At 39.3% G+C, this 17,826-nt stretch overlaps 1 protein-coding gene across 7 annotated transcripts in view; it reads right to left on the bottom strand.

Annotated features, from left to right (window-relative positions):
• ZMIZ1 (zinc finger MIZ-type containing 1) overlaps positions 1-17,826 on the bottom strand; it is a 339,556-nt gene that overhangs the window by 121,841 nt on the left and 199,889 nt on the right. For 6 of the 7 annotated variants that reach the window (XR_010081335.1, XM_063405933.1, XM_063405931.1 and 3 more), the window contains 2 exons: positions 17,419-17,532; positions 4,366-4,471 (listed from right to left, as the gene is read on the bottom strand). Coding sequence is in view for 5 of the 7 variants with exons in the window: in XM_063405933.1 (XP_063262003.1) it covers positions 4,366-4,471; positions 17,419-17,532 (220 nt within the window). In the remaining 2 variants the exon portion in view is untranslated. Of the gene's footprint in view, positions 1-4,365; positions 4,472-4,836; positions 4,861-17,418; positions 17,533-17,826 lie in introns of those variants that run through there. The other variant, XM_063405939.1, reaches the window with a different exon arrangement.

The following is a 17,826-nucleotide window of genomic DNA, read 5'->3' as shown; positions in this document are numbered from 1 at the left end:
CTCAAACACTATGAAGTTTTAGTCCACACTTCATATAAAACCAAGATTATTAAGTGATACTGCTCTTGAAAAGTAAAATCAGAAGCACACTGAGCACAGCCTAAGGGATTGAAAGCAAAGTGATATAAAAAAGGGTTGCCATTTGTGACACCATTTCTGCTATCAAACAGCCAACACTTAGTTGTTCATCCAAGCTATCACAGCATTTGTTTGCTGTAGCTGCTCAGTGACTGCTGAAGTACCTTTTCTGCACAGTTCTGCCCTCAGGCTCCTTCCTTCCTCTCTCTTTACAGAGATACTGAACACTGTCCTTTTCTGACAAAGCTCCCTGTATGATCTCATCCTGTCGTCCCCTTGTCTGGCCTCAGCTTGGCCTCCTGACAAAAGCAAAAGTAGAAAAGTAGCTACAAGAGCAATGAAACCCAGTAGCTCGATAAAGTATCTTTAAAAAAAATATTTCAGAGAAGAACATTGTTCCATCTCTTTCTCTTCCCTCCCCCTTTTTTTTTTTAATTTAAATAAACACTTTATTGGTGAACTCTATTAGAACAGTAAAAATAAAGCTACCAAATTACTCAAAATCTTCTACAGGAAGAACAAAAGCATCAGATATGCTCAAAAAAAAGTCCAAGCAAACACTATTCAGAGAGAAGGGCTTCAGGTTTAAGGAAGAAAAGCTAGAATGCATGAACACCTCTGCACTCACACACTAAGAGCAACTCAGGTTAGTGCAGTCTGGAAGCAAATGAGCAGGCAGCCAACCCGCTGGGCCATTCCCTATAGGTGTCACAACAAGGCAAAGGAATTTGCAGGGGAAGGTCTGGGGAGCAGCTGTCACCAGAAGAGACACATATATTTTTAAAGGCTTTGTCATTTGTCTTCAGGGTGGGAAATGCTGTGTTTGACCTCCCGCTGAGGCAGCTGCCCTGTTGCAGCAGCATGGGCTAGAAGAATAAAAGGCAGCAGCTATTATTTCAGGTACAAACACCAGAAAGCAGAGACAAAAGGCACAGTCATTTAATCATCATTTCTATTTAAAAGCACACATAGCAACTTATTAATACTTCTCATGCTGCATGAACCTCCCCCCTAGGCATTCTCCAAAACCACTTGTATTAGCTAATTGCTAACTATCTCAATGACCAAGTAAAACAACACCAAAAAGCACATCAAACAAACACTGTTTGAGCAACTCCAAACAATCCTGGCTGGGAGAAGCCAAGGAACTGGCAGCTCGTGGTGGGGTGCCCTGGCTGTCCCCAGCTGAGGCTGTGCCACCTGAGAGGCTTGCCCGGGCTCTGATCTGCCATCCGCACCTCCTTTCCAGCTTAGCAGGGAGCGCCACCACGGCAGCTTAAACCAGCTGGGATGAAACATCGCGGGCCGCTCCAAGAACCAAGGGGTGCTTTTCCCACAGAGCGGAGCCAATCTGGCAGCTGCCTCTCTGCCCGCTAGCCTCAGGCTCCAGCCCTTTTCCATCGGGATAAGTGAGATCCCCGGGCGCTGCCATGGGGACCTGACTCTCCCGGGGCCCCGCAGAGACACAGCTCAGGGAGCAAAGAGAAAAAAAGCCATACCAGCAAAAGCTCCTCTGCCAGAGAGATCCTTGAACAAACTTAGGGTTAGAACTGCTGGAGAACAGAGGCAGGACTACTGACGGCACTGGTCCAGCCCTCTCTGCAAAGCAGCAGACCCGAGGGACACTGGGCTGGAGGCTCCACCTGCCCCACACAGCAGAGCTGCAAAGCCGGCAGCCACCACCGCCAGGCCCCGCAGGCTCCCAGCCCGCAGGACACCAGACACGCCTTGTCCCGGGCTGTAAGGAGGTACTCACAGTGCATGGTCCTTGAAAGGATTTGGTGCAACTATTTCCTGCAATGTTCACCTACTCAAATATATTTTAATTAGAGAGTCTTTTTTTTTTTCTCCTAGCATTTAAGAATGTCAGACACTAAACAACATGGATTAAAATTGTTTCCAGAGCGATCCCACTGGCAGCATTAAATTCATACTTGGAGGAATGAATGCAAACCATTGTAAATTTCCCTTAAGCCTGGAGGAAGGGAAAAACAAATTCTTATTCATTAAAATTAATGCCATTTGATATCTACATCAGGGGATTTCTGCAGGAATGTGACTGGAAGAAGTGTTGAAAGTGTCTTTCATTAAATGCAAAAGAAAACAGAAGGAGTTTCTCAAAACAACCTGCAAGCATCCCTGACAACAACTTAAGTAAATCACGAAAAGCAGCTTTCAATGATGCACACTCTACAAGAAAAGCAAAGGACAATCTCAACGTTTTTACAAAAACTGAATGAAGGAGTAGAGCCATTGCTGTATTAGAAATCAGCAAATGTTAATGCACTCTGATATGGAAAATAACCCTTTAAAAAAATTCTGAAATGACCTCACATTTGTAATCCCGGCCTGTCAATCTATTCAACGATGTAGCTCTCAGAACTCGTATATGAATATGACATCCTTAGAGTAGGGGCTATATGTGACATTTCACGAAATATGTTATGGTATGCCCCAAAATATAAGTATTTAACACAGATAGTAAGAACACAAAAAGCTCAGTGTAGATGGGCATGCTGAAACCCTGGGAAGCCCTGATGAAACAACTGTACACTTAGAGTAAAACTAAAGTAGTTGAGAAACCAAATACTTAAAATCACTGAAAATAAATTACTCGTATATACAACAGGGAAATAGGAAGCAAAGCAAATGACTGAGAAGGGTTTTAGAATACACTGAGATGTAAGAGCATGTGATTTACCAGCTTTCCCAGTATGTTATCAATTAAAAAGGGAAGGACCAAACTCTGTACAGAGTGCTAAGGTAAAAAAAAACCCTCACATATATTCATCAAAAAAGTAATTACCGGTAGAAATCATTGGGCTTTTCTAGACCATGATGACTGACCAGCACTTTTCAAGACTCCTCCCTCAGTGAGCCCTAAAGGAAAAGGCCTGTAACATCTCCATTAACACACTGATAGAGAGACACATCAGGAAGAATTAGTAAGAGAGGGGGGAACAGCTATATTTTTAAAGCAAATTTAATGCTGTCATAGCTGGAAAGCCTTCTTTGATACGCTTTTTTTTTTTTTTTTTTTTTTTTTTTTTTTTTTTTTTTTTTTGAATAAACCAAACAACCAAGAAGAGCTGATGTGATATCTAGCTAATGGATATTCTTAAAAGGAAGCCAGAAAAAAGAGACATTGTGCTTGGTCAATGGAACGTTTTATCCTCCACACAGTTTTCCTGGATGAAAATCAGACAGTTTATTCAACATTTTGTAAGATTAATGGTCCCTTCCCACACAAAAAAACCCCAAAAAACACTAAGTCAAATGAATATGCTTTGATGTGAAAGCCACTTTTGCATAAGGAACTGCTTAGAACACTTAGGACAATAGGTAGCCATGAGTAAAGAAATTTGGGGCTGATAAAAACTGAAAAGCAACATGAAAAGAAATTTTAATAATCAGCTGGCTAAAAGTCACTGTTTTGGAAGAAGGTAACCTCTTCTGATGTTCCAAAATGGGGACTGCATACCAGTTTAGTACTAAGCAGAAAAGTTATCCACGCTCAGTCTGAAACAGAACAATTATCTTTCTGTTTTCCAAGCCAGTGCACATTATGTTGACATTCATCAGCTAAGAAAAGGAGAACCAGAATTAAATGCTCCAGTTAAATCAAACATGTGAGAAGCAGAAAGACCCTTAAGTGCATTTTCTACATCTCTAAAAGGAGCAATGGCAATACATCATGATCAAATATTGCAACTTGATCAGAGACCTGTAACAGATTATTGCTGTAAAATACTGGAAAAAATGGCTACCTCATACTGCAGCAATACAATTACTACCTACTCTGGGCTCAAAATTCTAATGCTAAGGACTATATGTATAAGAAACCATGGTACTTATTTGCACAGGCCAATGAAGTCAAGGGTACAAGTTTTGCAAGAGATACACCAGGGAGTGCAGAATGGATGTGAAAGATTTAGAGGCTGACACATGACAGAAAGTCAATGGTTTACCAAGATGGAGGGGTCTGAGTATGTTCATTCCCACCATGAAATTACTAAACATCCGTGCTTCTGAAAGCAGCATTTCATCTATGAGATCAAATAGGGCAACAAACAGCACTAGCTGGGGAAAATATAAATTTCCAAAGTCATATAGCCTCAGAAGAGCATGCTATTGAAATGCAAAAAGCAACAGAACTATAACCACCAAATACGTGTTTGCTCCTGGTTTTGTTTTTTTTTACAGAATGCAAGACAGTCGCAGGTAGCATTTTTTACACAATATGATAATCTGACAACCAACAATACATTAAAGAAAGGCTTTTCCTACCAGCTGATTTTGGAGTGAATTTGTCCCTGTTGGCTGCACATACTGCCAGTAGCCTGTATCCAAGATCCAAGTCAAATCCTTGCTGAGCTGCCACTCGACTAACCACCTGCAAAGGGAAAGAGAGAAAGCTTTGTTAGGGGTTGCTTGAGCTCTTTGCAAAGTGACATTAACCTGCTTATCAGCACTAATGTTAGACATCTGAATTTGCTGCAAGAGCAGAGTACAAATGTGGTATGAGGCAGCGCTCCCCAGTAGTTTCCAACACAAGCACAGCAAAGAGAATGCTGTATTCCAGTGATTCAATTATTTGATCACTGGCCAGAAGACAGGCCTGGTAGTTCCATGGAAATTGGAGAGACAAAAGCCAGAAGAAATCCTGGAAGAGCAATATATGTAAAGATTGTATAGAATACAGCTTGCCGTATTTGAGATGTGAGGATGAGAAATCCTCAGCCTCTCTCTCTGTTGTACCTGGCTCTGTTCCCAAGGGCAGTGCCCGGGTCCTTCAGGTTAAAATGCCTGCTCCACGCTGCTGGGCAGGGTTGTCCTACTCTGTGCTCAGTGTCACAGTTGCTGCATTTCAACAATACTGTATTGGGAAGCACATTTACTGCAGCTTTAGAATAAACAGGCCTATGCAAGAAGCACTTGCCAAACATTAAATTAGGGAAAGACTTGTTGTTGACTGATCTAGAAGAACTAGCAAAACCAGGGAAATTTAAGACCGTAGTTAAGGACAAAAAGCAGTCAACTGTTTCTCCACGCCAGCAACTCAGCTATCAGCTAAGAATGTATCCTCTTTAAAACCTGCATAGTACAAACACAATACCACAGTCATTCTGCCAAACGATGCTAAAGTTATACACAGCACAGCTTTTCTATTGCCTTCCAGTGGCACAGGATGACTTCAGAGTCAGAGGCACAGATAAAACAGATTATTCTTAACAGCGTCATTACTTCTTTGCATTAAAACAATGGTGAAGGAACTGCACAAGAAACAGAGCACCATTTCCTGTGGCAAAAGAAAGTCCCTATCTTTAATAGCTTACAGTACAAGAAAATATTCTTTTCCCACCCTTTCTTCATCTGAAAGCTTCTTTTTTAATGAATGACACTGCAATTATCTGTCACCAGGACTGCAAAAAGCAAAAGTATAGAGCAGAGTGAAGAACTAACATGTGATAACTTACAAACATCATTCTATACTTTTTCCAATAGATCAACTTTTCCTAATTAACAATTATGAACCAATTTTTTTTCTTAAAAAAGAATTAACATGAATGAAGTTCCCAGGTAGAGTTTTTGTTCTGTTGCTCCTATTAATTTAAAAATTAGACATTCATCAGACTTAATCAGTGGCATAGTTCCCTACCTAAATTGAACCTTTCCAACCTCAAAACTGAGAAGATATCTTCAGGGAAAAGAAATGAAAATTGAAGATAATCAGTACAGTAATACACACCTACTGTTTTATCACATTTCTTTACAATTTCAACTTCTAGATAGAAAAGTAAAAAAGAATAAAGTAAAAGAAAAAATGTGGTTATTTTTGATAAGCAAAAAACCATTTCCAACTTAGTAGTTCCACCTTTAATCCTTTACATTTAGAAGTCCACTTGTTAGCATCCTAGCTAAGACTCTGGGTCCAAACTTGCAAAAATAAGAAAAAAAAACCCTAATAATAATATTTTACAAATTAATAAAAACTCACCCACAAAACTACTCAAAACCAGAAAAACAAGAGTAGAATGTGATATGTCATGTTTCATGCTAAATTAGCAATAGGAGTGAAGACTGGTGGGCTGCCATGAGATCTGGAAAACATACTTGGAAATCCGTTTCCCTCTTCTACTTCCAGTATCACTGTATTTCAGGCACTCAAAAGTAGATATTGGGAGGGGATGAGAAGAAACCCAAAACAACACCTTGCAAAAGGCTCTTGAGAACAATGTCTCATTAATACATGTAGGAACATTATTTAAACTCCTTTAGCCATCATCTGTTCCACCATCACAGAAGAACACAGTTCAGAGTGCCAATCAGGTCTGTAAAACAACAGAGAAAAGGCCTTCCCATTTTCTGTTTCAAAAAACGCATATAATCATTAAACCATTTTGAAACTGGACAGGAACAAAGGCAGATACACCTGTTCATCAGTGAGTACATGGTAACTCGGGAAATGCATGGGCTGCTTATATGCTCAATTCGTTCTAAAACATGAAGCTACAAATACTGAGGCTCTCCTTGCAAGAGGCCAAATCACTACTCTCAACTGACATCTTGGTTATTATGGAAAAATTCTACAAAGTAACTCAGGAAACAGAGAGAACTAAACACCAGAAAAGCCAAGTCGTGCTTGCACTGTCTTCACCGGATACACTGCAAAGCCTTGGTCAGTGCAGTCCTAACCACAGGCTGACACCTAACTCTCTACACTCCCACATCACATCACTTTCCTTTTCTTAACTTCCCTGCCAGAGGAGCAGTGCCATGAAGCCCAGAGGGGTGGAAGGCAGAGCTTTGCGGTGCCAGCGTGTGCAGCCCGAGGCTGCCCGCGCCCCGATGGGCACAGCGCGGCCTGGAGCGGCCCCCTCGCCGCGGCTGAGGCAGCGCCCCGGCAACACCGCAGGACTGAGCACCAGACAGCAGAATCTGAACTGGGCAGGGTGCACAGGTCAGCCAGTCAAACCATTACTTGTATCTTCATGCAAAGTGAGAGGGAAAACAAATTGGAAAATTTACTTTAGCAAAAATAAAAATAAAAAATAATAACCTAACTTTGAAAGAAAGTACTTCCACTGACAAACTGCACTAAAAGTTCCCTCTTCCTCTCAAAAGAACAACAAAAACCACAGAAACTTAATAGAAAGCAGATATTTCTAATAAAATTTCTGTTTTGCCAAGAGTAATTTTCCACCTACAAGTTTTCCTGTATGCACTCCAATAAATGCAGAAAGAGGGTCTATTAAAAAACCTGGTGGACTTGTGCTCCAGAGGGATTTCTCTGGTCCCTGCTGCCTCAGCTTGGTCAACATGACTAGGGCAGTACACATCCTTTAGAGGGAATGGTTAGGTCAGCTATGATAAGTGCTTACAGCATTGCAGAATGAACTCATGGTCGGACACATGGTGCCAGCTCCATTTTGTGTGAAATCTTCAACAAGGCTTACAAATACTTGCATTGACTGTATTTCAACTTTTTCTTTCAACTGTGACAGGTTAAAGACTTACTTTTATTTCAGAATTAAGGTCAATGGAACAGATCATACATGCCCCTCCCAAGACCCTGTTTCAGATGGTCTACAATTCATGTCACACACTGCTCACTTGATACTTGTCAAACTTTCCTCTGTATACAAGGGACCCCCAGGCTTTTAAACAGACACTGAGAATTCTCAGAAACATGATGACAAATACATCATAGGAGCATGATCCACAAAACACAAAGAAATAGCTACAAGACATTTGGTAAGTTTAATATATTCGGGTCAACAAACCCTGATGAAATTTATCTTTGAGTGCCTCAAAGGAACTTGCCTGGACAAACAGTGTAACTGCTAATGGTTATCTTCAGAAATTCATTCGAAACAGAGCTTGGAGATACACCAAATCTGGTTTTAAGACTGTAAAAGGTGACTCTCAGAAAGTATAGATATCCAGACAGACAAAAAACCAAAGTATTAAAGAAGTACTAGGTGAGAAATACAGAACATGATTATGAATCCATCAGCACTGTGCAATTTCCTTCTTTGACAAGTTACCATAGCCTAAGTCTAATACATCTTTTTACATTGCCTTATGTAACACTATTGTAACGAAGGAATACAGCCTAGATGACAGAAGTACAAATTTTACTCAGATTGTTAATTACTAGTCCTTTTTCAAATCATAACTTGTGCTTCTTACAGGTAATTTCTATATATTTAGTCCTAACTTGGACAATGACAGAGTAAACTGCAAAACCTCTAGGTGGTTTTGCAGGCAAAAGAGTCTGCAAACACTTAACAGGACAGGGTAAGAGGTTAAAATCATCATTATAACCTGGAAAAATGTTGCAAAAATGAGATCAAAGACATACATGAAATACTACAGATCGGAAAGAAAAATTAAATGCCTAAATAGAAAATCAGGAACAGACATTCATCTTCTTAGTGTATATGTGACTCACTGGGAAAATGTTTTAGGTATTAAAAGTCATGAGGCACTGGAAAGACCTACCTATCATTCTCTAGATTTTGGAGGGTAAAGGGATTTATAGTAACCAGACTGTATCTTTAGTCTTTAGCTTTATAGTAAACCAGACTGTATCACACCCTGGCTTGGAGAAAAGGAGTAGACAGTAAGGTCCCCTAGGTCTGTCCCAAGCCAAACCTCAGTGATTCCAGACACCTGCTGGCGACTGGAGCCATCCAGCTCCATCTGAACCCTGTCCCAGGAATTCTACCACATTTGAAACCTCCTGTGATTTCAGTCCTATTCGGGTACCAGTGTGGATCAGATGGGATCAAGGCAACGATTTCAATAATCCATTAAATGTTATGGCTAAGTGATTATGATACCATTTGCAAACACACTCTTTCTCTAACTACAAATTCAAACCCAGCATATCAGCAAAAATTGAGACAATGTATAGCTGGCACCACGTGTTCACTCATGACTTCATTCTGCAATGCTGTTAGAACTTATCTTACTCGACCTAACCATACATAACATTGCATTCCATTGAGAAGCAGTGCATTAAAAAGAAGCAAACAGACAGAGTTGCCAGTACCACAGTCATAAATTGAGATCTTCATCCTTTATCATGGGTGAGAGAGATGCTTGGCCAGCTCAAGGTTCAACATCTAATATTTCTCTATGATATTTTACAACAACATTCCAGACAGCCAGACTTTATAAACACTAGCCTTTTCCTCACACTAGCAATATGTACCTTTTATTAAAATTTTGATATGGCACTAACAGCTATTTTAAGCTGTCTTTAGAGGAACATATACCCTATCTGCAAGCAAATATTATTATAAAATCAACTGCCAGTAAGAAAATCTGATCACTCCAAAGCTCTGAAATCTTTAATCTGAATAATTCAGATAAACAGCATTCAAAAAGGAGACATTGCATTCACTGTCTGTGACTCAGCTCTGCAGAGTTCCAGATGTCTGAACTCTCAGGGTCATTGACAGTGAGGAGAAAATGATGAGAGTGAGGTTTTAATTACATGAAAAGCAGACAAATATGGCTACCAGCATCTTTTCTTTGCTGAATTTACCTGCAATCCTTTCCCCACCCCCCTCCTCTCTCCTTTTGCAAGGCTAAGGAGCTTCACTAGGGAGCGTGGCTCCCTGCCCTGCTTGTCTTCACCCCACGAAGTACTGGAACAATGTAGCTCTCAACCTAACAGCCCTGTTAATCAAGAGAGCTACACGACTGCTTATTTCTAAACTCCCTTCCCATTATGTTGCACTTTCAATGAAACTCTTAAACTAGCAGCAGTCAAGAGCACTCCCCCCTGCTGGCATCAGAATGAATTTTACCAATTCAATTTGCTGGTTGCTCAAAACTAAAAATGCCAGCTGATTGCTAGTTCAGACAGCTCCGTGTTCAGCCACTTGTGCATACTTGAAATTATCTGAATGCAGTTTGAAGACTACAGCAGAAATTTTGTAATTAGAATTCTGCAATGTAGATGGTAATTTTTCCCCCTCAGTAACACACAAAGATCAGATAAACAGGAAGCAAATTGAGGAATTTTGCAACATGAATAGTGATCTGCCTTAAACATAAAAAACAAAACAAAACAAAACAAAAAAAGAGTATGAAAAGGAGGAAGAAATCTGTGATCTGAAGTCCTGATCTGATGAGACTCTTACACTCCAGTTGCAGAAGTGCTGCCTCAACAATAGAGACAATCAAAGCAAGTCAGGAAAGTTATATATATCATTAAGTAGTTTCTTGCCTTTGATGCTTGAAAACAGACGTTAAGTAGGTTCTGCAAAAGTGAGAGACTTTACAGAATCCTTGTATTCAAATTAGAGTTTACTTAAAAATTATTTCCCACTCTGTAAGGTGGATAAGGGCCATATTTTCCAAGTCAAACAAGCCAGTATGCCTGCCACGTACACCTTGACACCTCCTGCAATGGTGACATAAATCATGCAGAGTAAGGGTTTCCTCCTTTACATCCTCTTCCTCTCTGCATGTCTCTAACAACCACAAACATCGAAGAGAAGGTCACTAAACTCAACTCTCTCCACTGAAAATCGTCCCAGAGGAAAAGAGGCAGGGATTGTGCTGTAATTAAACCAGCTGATCACTGGGTCACTGCAACACTGCTGCCACCTGAGTCCTGGCACGCTTCAAACAGTGATTTGCACAAAACATACACCAAATTCTCAAAGCTCTTTACTTTGGAGGGCAGCAGATCCCGAAGAGTTTTAAGAGTTTTAACTAATGACAAGACTCGGGAGGTTTAGGCAGCCAGGGCTCTAGGAGGCCATGCAGTGAAAGCACAAGCAGTACCCCTGTGTTATTTGGAAGCGGCAGAGCTGCTCTGAAGCAGAGTGTTCCGTGCCTGCTGGCTGTGCCCTGGCAGCACAGCACGTACACTGCCCTGGAGGGCTGTGCTGCTCTGCAAACACAGAGCTGTGTGTTCAACAGATGCGTGGAGAGCACCACGGGAGCAGCATTTCTTCCACGTGAACTTTTTGCCCTGGAAGTCTTGGATACAAAGAATAAATGTAACATTTCCAGGGCTCTCGGGGGCAGCTGCAACCTCGCGTTTTCTGGGCATGGATATGCTGAACCAACTCCTCCATCTAATTAATCACATTCAAATCCTGATCTGATTAGAAATGTGATTTTTGGAATGTCACAGGTTGATTTTTGATTATGTACTTTTCTGCACTGAACAGAATGAATCCAGGCAAGCATGAAGGCAATGCCGCAGCAGCTGCATTTGCAGTCTGAGGCATCCTGTTATGGAAACCTCACATTATTCAGATATGCCATTCTCGTATTCCTTTTTCTCTTTTAACATGTATGTCTTTTTTTAACCAATTATGCTCTTCATAACATATCAGACAAGCTAAAATAGATTCCTGTATTATGTAACTGAAAGTTAGGGGTTTTTTTTCTCCTTAAAATTATCTAAAATCATCTCAACAGTCTCAATTCCATGATTTTCTGAAGAGAAATGCAATTCAAAAGATTACTGTACTATTGTATCAGTATCATTAAAACACGAACTTTTAGCAGTTACTTCCATGAGTTTATCATTGATACTTGTTACTTCAGCAACTCTCATCAGCAGTACAGAGATGTAGTAAGAACTACAAGCAGAACAAAAAATTTAAATGAAATCCACAACCTTTAGATGAAGTACAGCTAGGAATACAGCTTTGTTTGTTTGCTTGTTTTAATTTAGAGAGACATATTTCTTTCACAAATACGGGTAAGTTTCCCACATCTGATGACTGAGGCAGTGCCAGTATTTGGAGGGGGAAATCTAGAACATTAAGATTGGGGGGGAAGGCATTTTTAATTACTGTTGCAATGACTATTTCATCATAATTTTTTGTGGATGATTTGGGGTAGGAAGTCTTTGCATCTTTTGGATGCAGAGACTCAGATCCCAACCACAGTGGTTAGAGACAAGAGCTTTCACCACAGAAGCCCTCTTACATTCAGGGATTTGACCAGCAGTCAGCTCAGGTAAGCACACCCCATTTACCTACATTCCTCCTACAGTCCAAAACAATTGTAGTGATGCATTTTCATTTCTCAGACAAAGCCCCTAGGTACAGCTGCAGAGTAACTGCACACAGCTCTGCTTCTCTCACACTTTTATTTCTTGACTGGACACACTGAAGAGCCCTAAAGAATGATAAACTTGGTGCCCTGTAAAGCTGAAGCACAGCAAGAGAACAAGGCAGTGCCTTTACGGTCCTTTGCTGAGGCCAAGTCTGTAAATCTGTCCATTTTGCTCTCAGATGTATCCTTATTTCCATTTTTGCTGCAGCACCAACACAAACGTTATCCAAAGCCTTCAATAACATAATTTACATGTTAAACTGCTTGGCAAGAGCAGATTCATGGGATGAGACTACACTGGACCTGAGAAGAGGCAGAATCGAATGAAACAACCTGGGCCAAATGCTGACTAATTTATACTGCAGTTTACTTTGACGCTTTCCTGAAAAATTTTTGACCAATATTTTGCTTTTATCTCCCGATACACACAGAGATACAACTAAATTACTGTGTAACCTTTTGCTCTACATTACTCTTCGACATGACTTTTAGAATCCACATGGATTGGGAAATGGTTAGGAGAAATGTTAACCTGTAAGTGATTCAAGTACTTTGATTTCTTTGCTTGGACTGGTATCTGACTTAGCCAAACTAAAGTTACTTTTTAAACTGCTGTGTAGTAACTGAACCTCTTTATTTCAGAAGACTGTAAGATGATGCCATATACACTACATTTTTAGAGAATTATATTCTTAAATTTATCAAGGCCATCAGCCCTGCCATAATATAATCTCGTGCTAGAGTATAATTTTTTTTCAATCCTAATAAAACACAGCTATGTCTGGTTTGTGGAAAGTGGAGGCTGTTTTTATCAGGTTCCCATAACACTACGGAAGAAGTTATATATACAGAAGAACACCATATCCATTGCCATTTCAATAATTTATAGAATCAATCATTTCAATTATAATTCAGTTTCTGGCCTACAGACTGCCTATTTGATTTGAAAATAACTACTGTTGAAAAATAACACCTAGTTTTTCTTGGCAAATTAGAAGAAATTTTATTGTCTCTGAGAAAGATCAATTTTGTTTGCATGAGTTCTGTAAAAGCTGTTTAAGGGAACCTTTCCACAGCCTGTAGCTTGCAAGAAATAAAACAGATTCAATGCTTACTCCTTAATCCCTGACTTATTATTTATCTGTTGAAATGAGTATTCTTTATAAATTTGTATTACTCATTCACTTTAGTGATTTTCTGTAATGGGTAAGCACAAAAAGTTAATCTAGAATTAGCACGTGTCAGAACTGTTTGAATATAACAACACAATGCACATGCATCACATTTTGGTCAGAAGAGGCACAACTTTTGCAGCTTTGCCAATGAAAATGTATTTTCTATTTATAGCACAAGCCATTGCTTTACCTACATACCCTTTTCCCTTCAACTGTTTGCACTGCACAGAAATACCCAATTTTATTCGTAGGCCTAGACAGCATTAGCCTAATTTCTTTATCACAAAAGGAAATTATTTAAACTCTAATTGAGTAATCACTTAAAGTATCCTACTTAACAAATGCAAAGTATTTGACTACTGAAATAAGTTTACATACGTTATTAGGTTCCTCTCTGGCAAAATTTAGCTGTTGTATCAAATCCTGAGTTTCTTCTTGAGATGAGAAAACCATTCCTATTATCTTGCATACAATGTCAATGGAGCCTGCAGCAGCAAATGTAACTCCAGGATTACAAACTACTGCTGATATGGAAATTTATCTACTGAAAATAGCCAGTATGTATACTGTGCACAGATTATTCTAAAAAGAAAAATTCACCAAGGAAAGACCAACACTAGACATTTATTACATATGTTGTTGTTGAACAATTGCTGTCTAGCAAACTCATGAAATTTTCAAGTCACCAAGAGTTCTCTAAGTGCTGGTATAACAATTTAAGACAATCCTCTACAACAGCCTATTCTATACATTACTCTCTCCATATATTCTACATATTCTTATCAAAACCAGTAAATCCATAAATGAAGATGGAAGCTTCTCTGCTACTGCCCAAGCAGAATATTTCTAAGATCATACTTCTGCATCTATTCTAAGATGGGCAGCAGGAATAAAAAAACATCAGGTGGTTGTAAAGTTACCAGACATTACTGACAGTCCCGACACAAAGATGGTGTGTCAGGTACACAGAACTGCTTCTAAGAACCACTTCTTAAATTAAAGCCTTATTTCAAGACTGTGGGCATACTTGCCCTTTATTAATAGGATTAAATCCAATTGGTTAATTTTTGCAGAAGACCACACATAAGACTGAAATGATGCAAAGAATCTGTTATACCTACCACACCTATGTTATGCCTGTCTCTGATAATCTATGAAGCTGGCTTGTCACACCACAACAGATCTGTTTTGAGCTCTGTCACTCCATCTGATGCATTTCAACTTTGCAGTGTGCCAAGGAATGGTTTGCACACTCCTGAGAGAGCCTGCCCTTCTGCATTCATGACATCCTAATAAGTTTCAATTTGGATTAGTTTATACTGTGTTACCACTCGTAGGACATGATCCTTCCATATCCCTTGATGGTTCCAAAACAGTTTAGCATACCACTTTTTCCCTGGGCAGAGGGTTAATAGAACAGAATGTCATAAAAATTAAAAAAAATCATTCTCAGTGCTACAGAGGGGAAGCTTTATGAGCAAGCAAGCATTTCTAGTATTTGTAGAAATTTGTAGAATTTCCAAATTCAATGCCTTAAAGAACCACACAGCTCAAATGTTGTAATGATGGTTGAGATTACTTGCTTTAAAAATATATATCCAAACATATGGAAATTTTAAGTGAATTTGATTTTGAAGGTAATTTTAAAGGCTGGCAAAATAAAACAATAATCCTGTTTCAGTGGTTGAATAGACTTTCATACTGATTTTTCATTTTTCTTTTAGCATAATCCTTACAAAGAAGGACATTGGCAAACTTTGTCAGCATTAAGAAAAACAGGCTCCTGATAGTACAGAACAAGCAGCTATGTAAACCAATGTTAAATTTACTCATGATATTTCAGTATTTCAGCTACCTTTCACTTATTTGCAACTTTCTGAATAATTCCTCTGAAAACAGACTGAAGTTCTACCACATTTGTTAAATAAAAGGAGATAAACAAACCCCTTTTCCTGAAAGGAAATGACAAGCCTCAAAATCCACAATTGCTAAATTACAAATCAGAACATATTAAATAGAAAGAAATTATGTATGAAATTATGTAAGCTCAAATAGAAAAAAATATATATACAAGGAGAAAAATTTAAAAGATACTAAAAAGAAGAGACCTTGCCCACTGTACTGCTAATGTATTAAGAAGATACAGGAAGTACAAACCTCTTGGGATACAACCGTGCCATTAAGTCTGTTTAATGGGAAGCAGGAAGAGGAAGAGGGATGTACACAATGAGAAATTAAAGAATATGTTTCTTAGAGGGATTTTAAAATTAAGAACAAGAAATATACTCATTGCAGTTTATAGGCATTCTGCAAATCCTGTGTATTTATCAAACACAGAACAAGCCACCTGGTTAAGTTCCTGTGTTATTTCCTTGTCAGGAATATAATGAGATTACAGCATGTGATAAAGGTGCTGCTGCCAGCCAGCCCTACACTGCAGATAGCTCTCCCCCACAACAAGCCTGGCAAAGGGGGACATGCCACCCTCTTCAGATTTCTGGGAGAATATGAAGCAAAGCAATACATGTGGCTCAAATATTAACAGTATACTCAGATAGTAAGATTGTTTTTTTTCTTTCAGTCTTGTCAGAAGAAAAAACAGTATCTTCATTTCAACACACTGAAAACCATGTATTGTGTTTTACCCCACCAGTTTTCATGGAACATTTCCTGCCCACTTTCTGTACACTCTGAGGAGAACAAATCACTGGCAGTCAGACCTTATTTTGACCCTCCACTTGGGCAGGGCTGAAGATCTGCTCATGTAGAAAGAGAAGATTTTAACAGCAAGGAAGTCGCAGGTCAGACTCACAATGTTCTAGCAGGGGCTGCAGAGAAATACTGTGCACAGACTGTCCAATTATACTTGAGGTGAATGTCTCCTTTCCCAAACGCTATTCTGAAAAATGCTACCAAAGTCTTAAAAAAGTATAAATAAAATATAGTTACAGTCACATCAGATGTTATGTGCATTTCCTCATAATTGATGCTACCTGTAACTTTTACTTCAAATAGAATTGCTAAATATTTTATCTTATTTTTTCTCTGACTAGAGGGTTATATGCATCTCCTATTATAACTGGATTTATTCTAACTTTTTGACATACAAATCTGAGGGATGCTATACACTGGAGCACACTAAGATGGAGCCATTCCTTAACATTTGGATTTCTGGCAACTGTATCTCAGTCTTAATGTCTGTTTTATATACCAGCTACACAGTGCATGAAAACAATCCATGCGCTTCTGCCCTACAGCAAATAAAATGACAGTCTCTTCATTAATAATTTCAGATTTTCTGTTTCTTTTGTTTATTATAGTTTATTATTTATTATGTTATTGACTATTTATTTACATCAACTTTCTTGGCAAACTGCAGTGAGGTTTTCAACCCTCCCGCCCAGTCAAAATTTCATTAATCTCAAGTCTTGACTCCACATAACAGTTCTGGACTGCTGCTGCTGGAAAATGAAATTTTCAAAACAAAAAATGCACAGACAAATATGTATTTTAACACATTGTAATGAAGTCGCTTTGGGAACTACAGTGGTCTTAATGAAAAGTGAATGGAAAGAAAAGCACTGAAATCAGTGGAACTGCTGGAATTAACAAAGTAAGCTGAACAGGCAGGTCAGAAACACTGTTCAGCTGGAAGCAAAGCATACTTAGAATAAAATGCAAGCAGTCCTTCAGCCCTACCAAAAATGCCAAAAGAAAACAAATACCTGGAAAGTTCATTACTGTGTAAGAATATGGCTCACTTAGCAATTTCAAACCATGCGATAATACTGTATGTGTACAACAAATAATCTAGCCTGTGCATTTGTAAGTAATCTGACTAAAAATGTTTAGCCCACTTATACTCTTAACTTCTTGTTATTGCACTTTGCTTCCTGTTAAGCAATGAAGTCAAATAAACAGGTCTTAGGATCTGGCTTTATGGACTTAAGGTAAAATGGCAAAAATTCCCTTAAAATGCAGATTCTGAAAATCAAGTTCCCCTGGCCACAGGAGAGTGAACACCGTGTAAAGCACAGCTGGAGCCACTGTCCCAGCAGGATGGACCTACCGTCAAACAACCCATCAGGCTCTGCTCAAACGGTCTCTGGAAGGCTCTGGGGTCTCCACACCAGTCCAGGAGCTCTGTTGCTGCATTGTGGAAGTTTGCTGGGTTCTGTAAGTGCTGGAAAGGGACGGCAAAGCAACATGGTAAATAACATGCACAAGGGCTGACATATTCCTTTCTACATCCCGTTATTGCAAAGTTTGGCAACTAGGAACAGCATGTAATTCAAAAGCAAGCCTTTCCATTGCACAGCAAATGCAGAAAATCCTACTTGGTTCTCACTAATGCTTACACCGTCTTCTGACATGACTTCATTAGTCAGAGACAAGCTGTAGCTGAAATACCAGAGCTCCCCAAACTCTCCTCCACAGCACCACCTCTGCCACCTGCAAACCATAACAGATTCTACTT

The sequence above is a fragment of the Prinia subflava genome, chromosome 9 (genome assembly GCF_021018805.1).
Source record: "Prinia subflava isolate CZ2003 ecotype Zambia chromosome 9, Cam_Psub_1.2, whole genome shotgun sequence".
Classification (NCBI taxonomy): Eukaryota; Metazoa; Chordata; class Aves; order Passeriformes; family Cisticolidae; genus Prinia; species Prinia subflava.
This window is presented reverse-complemented; position numbering and strand designations above follow the sequence as displayed.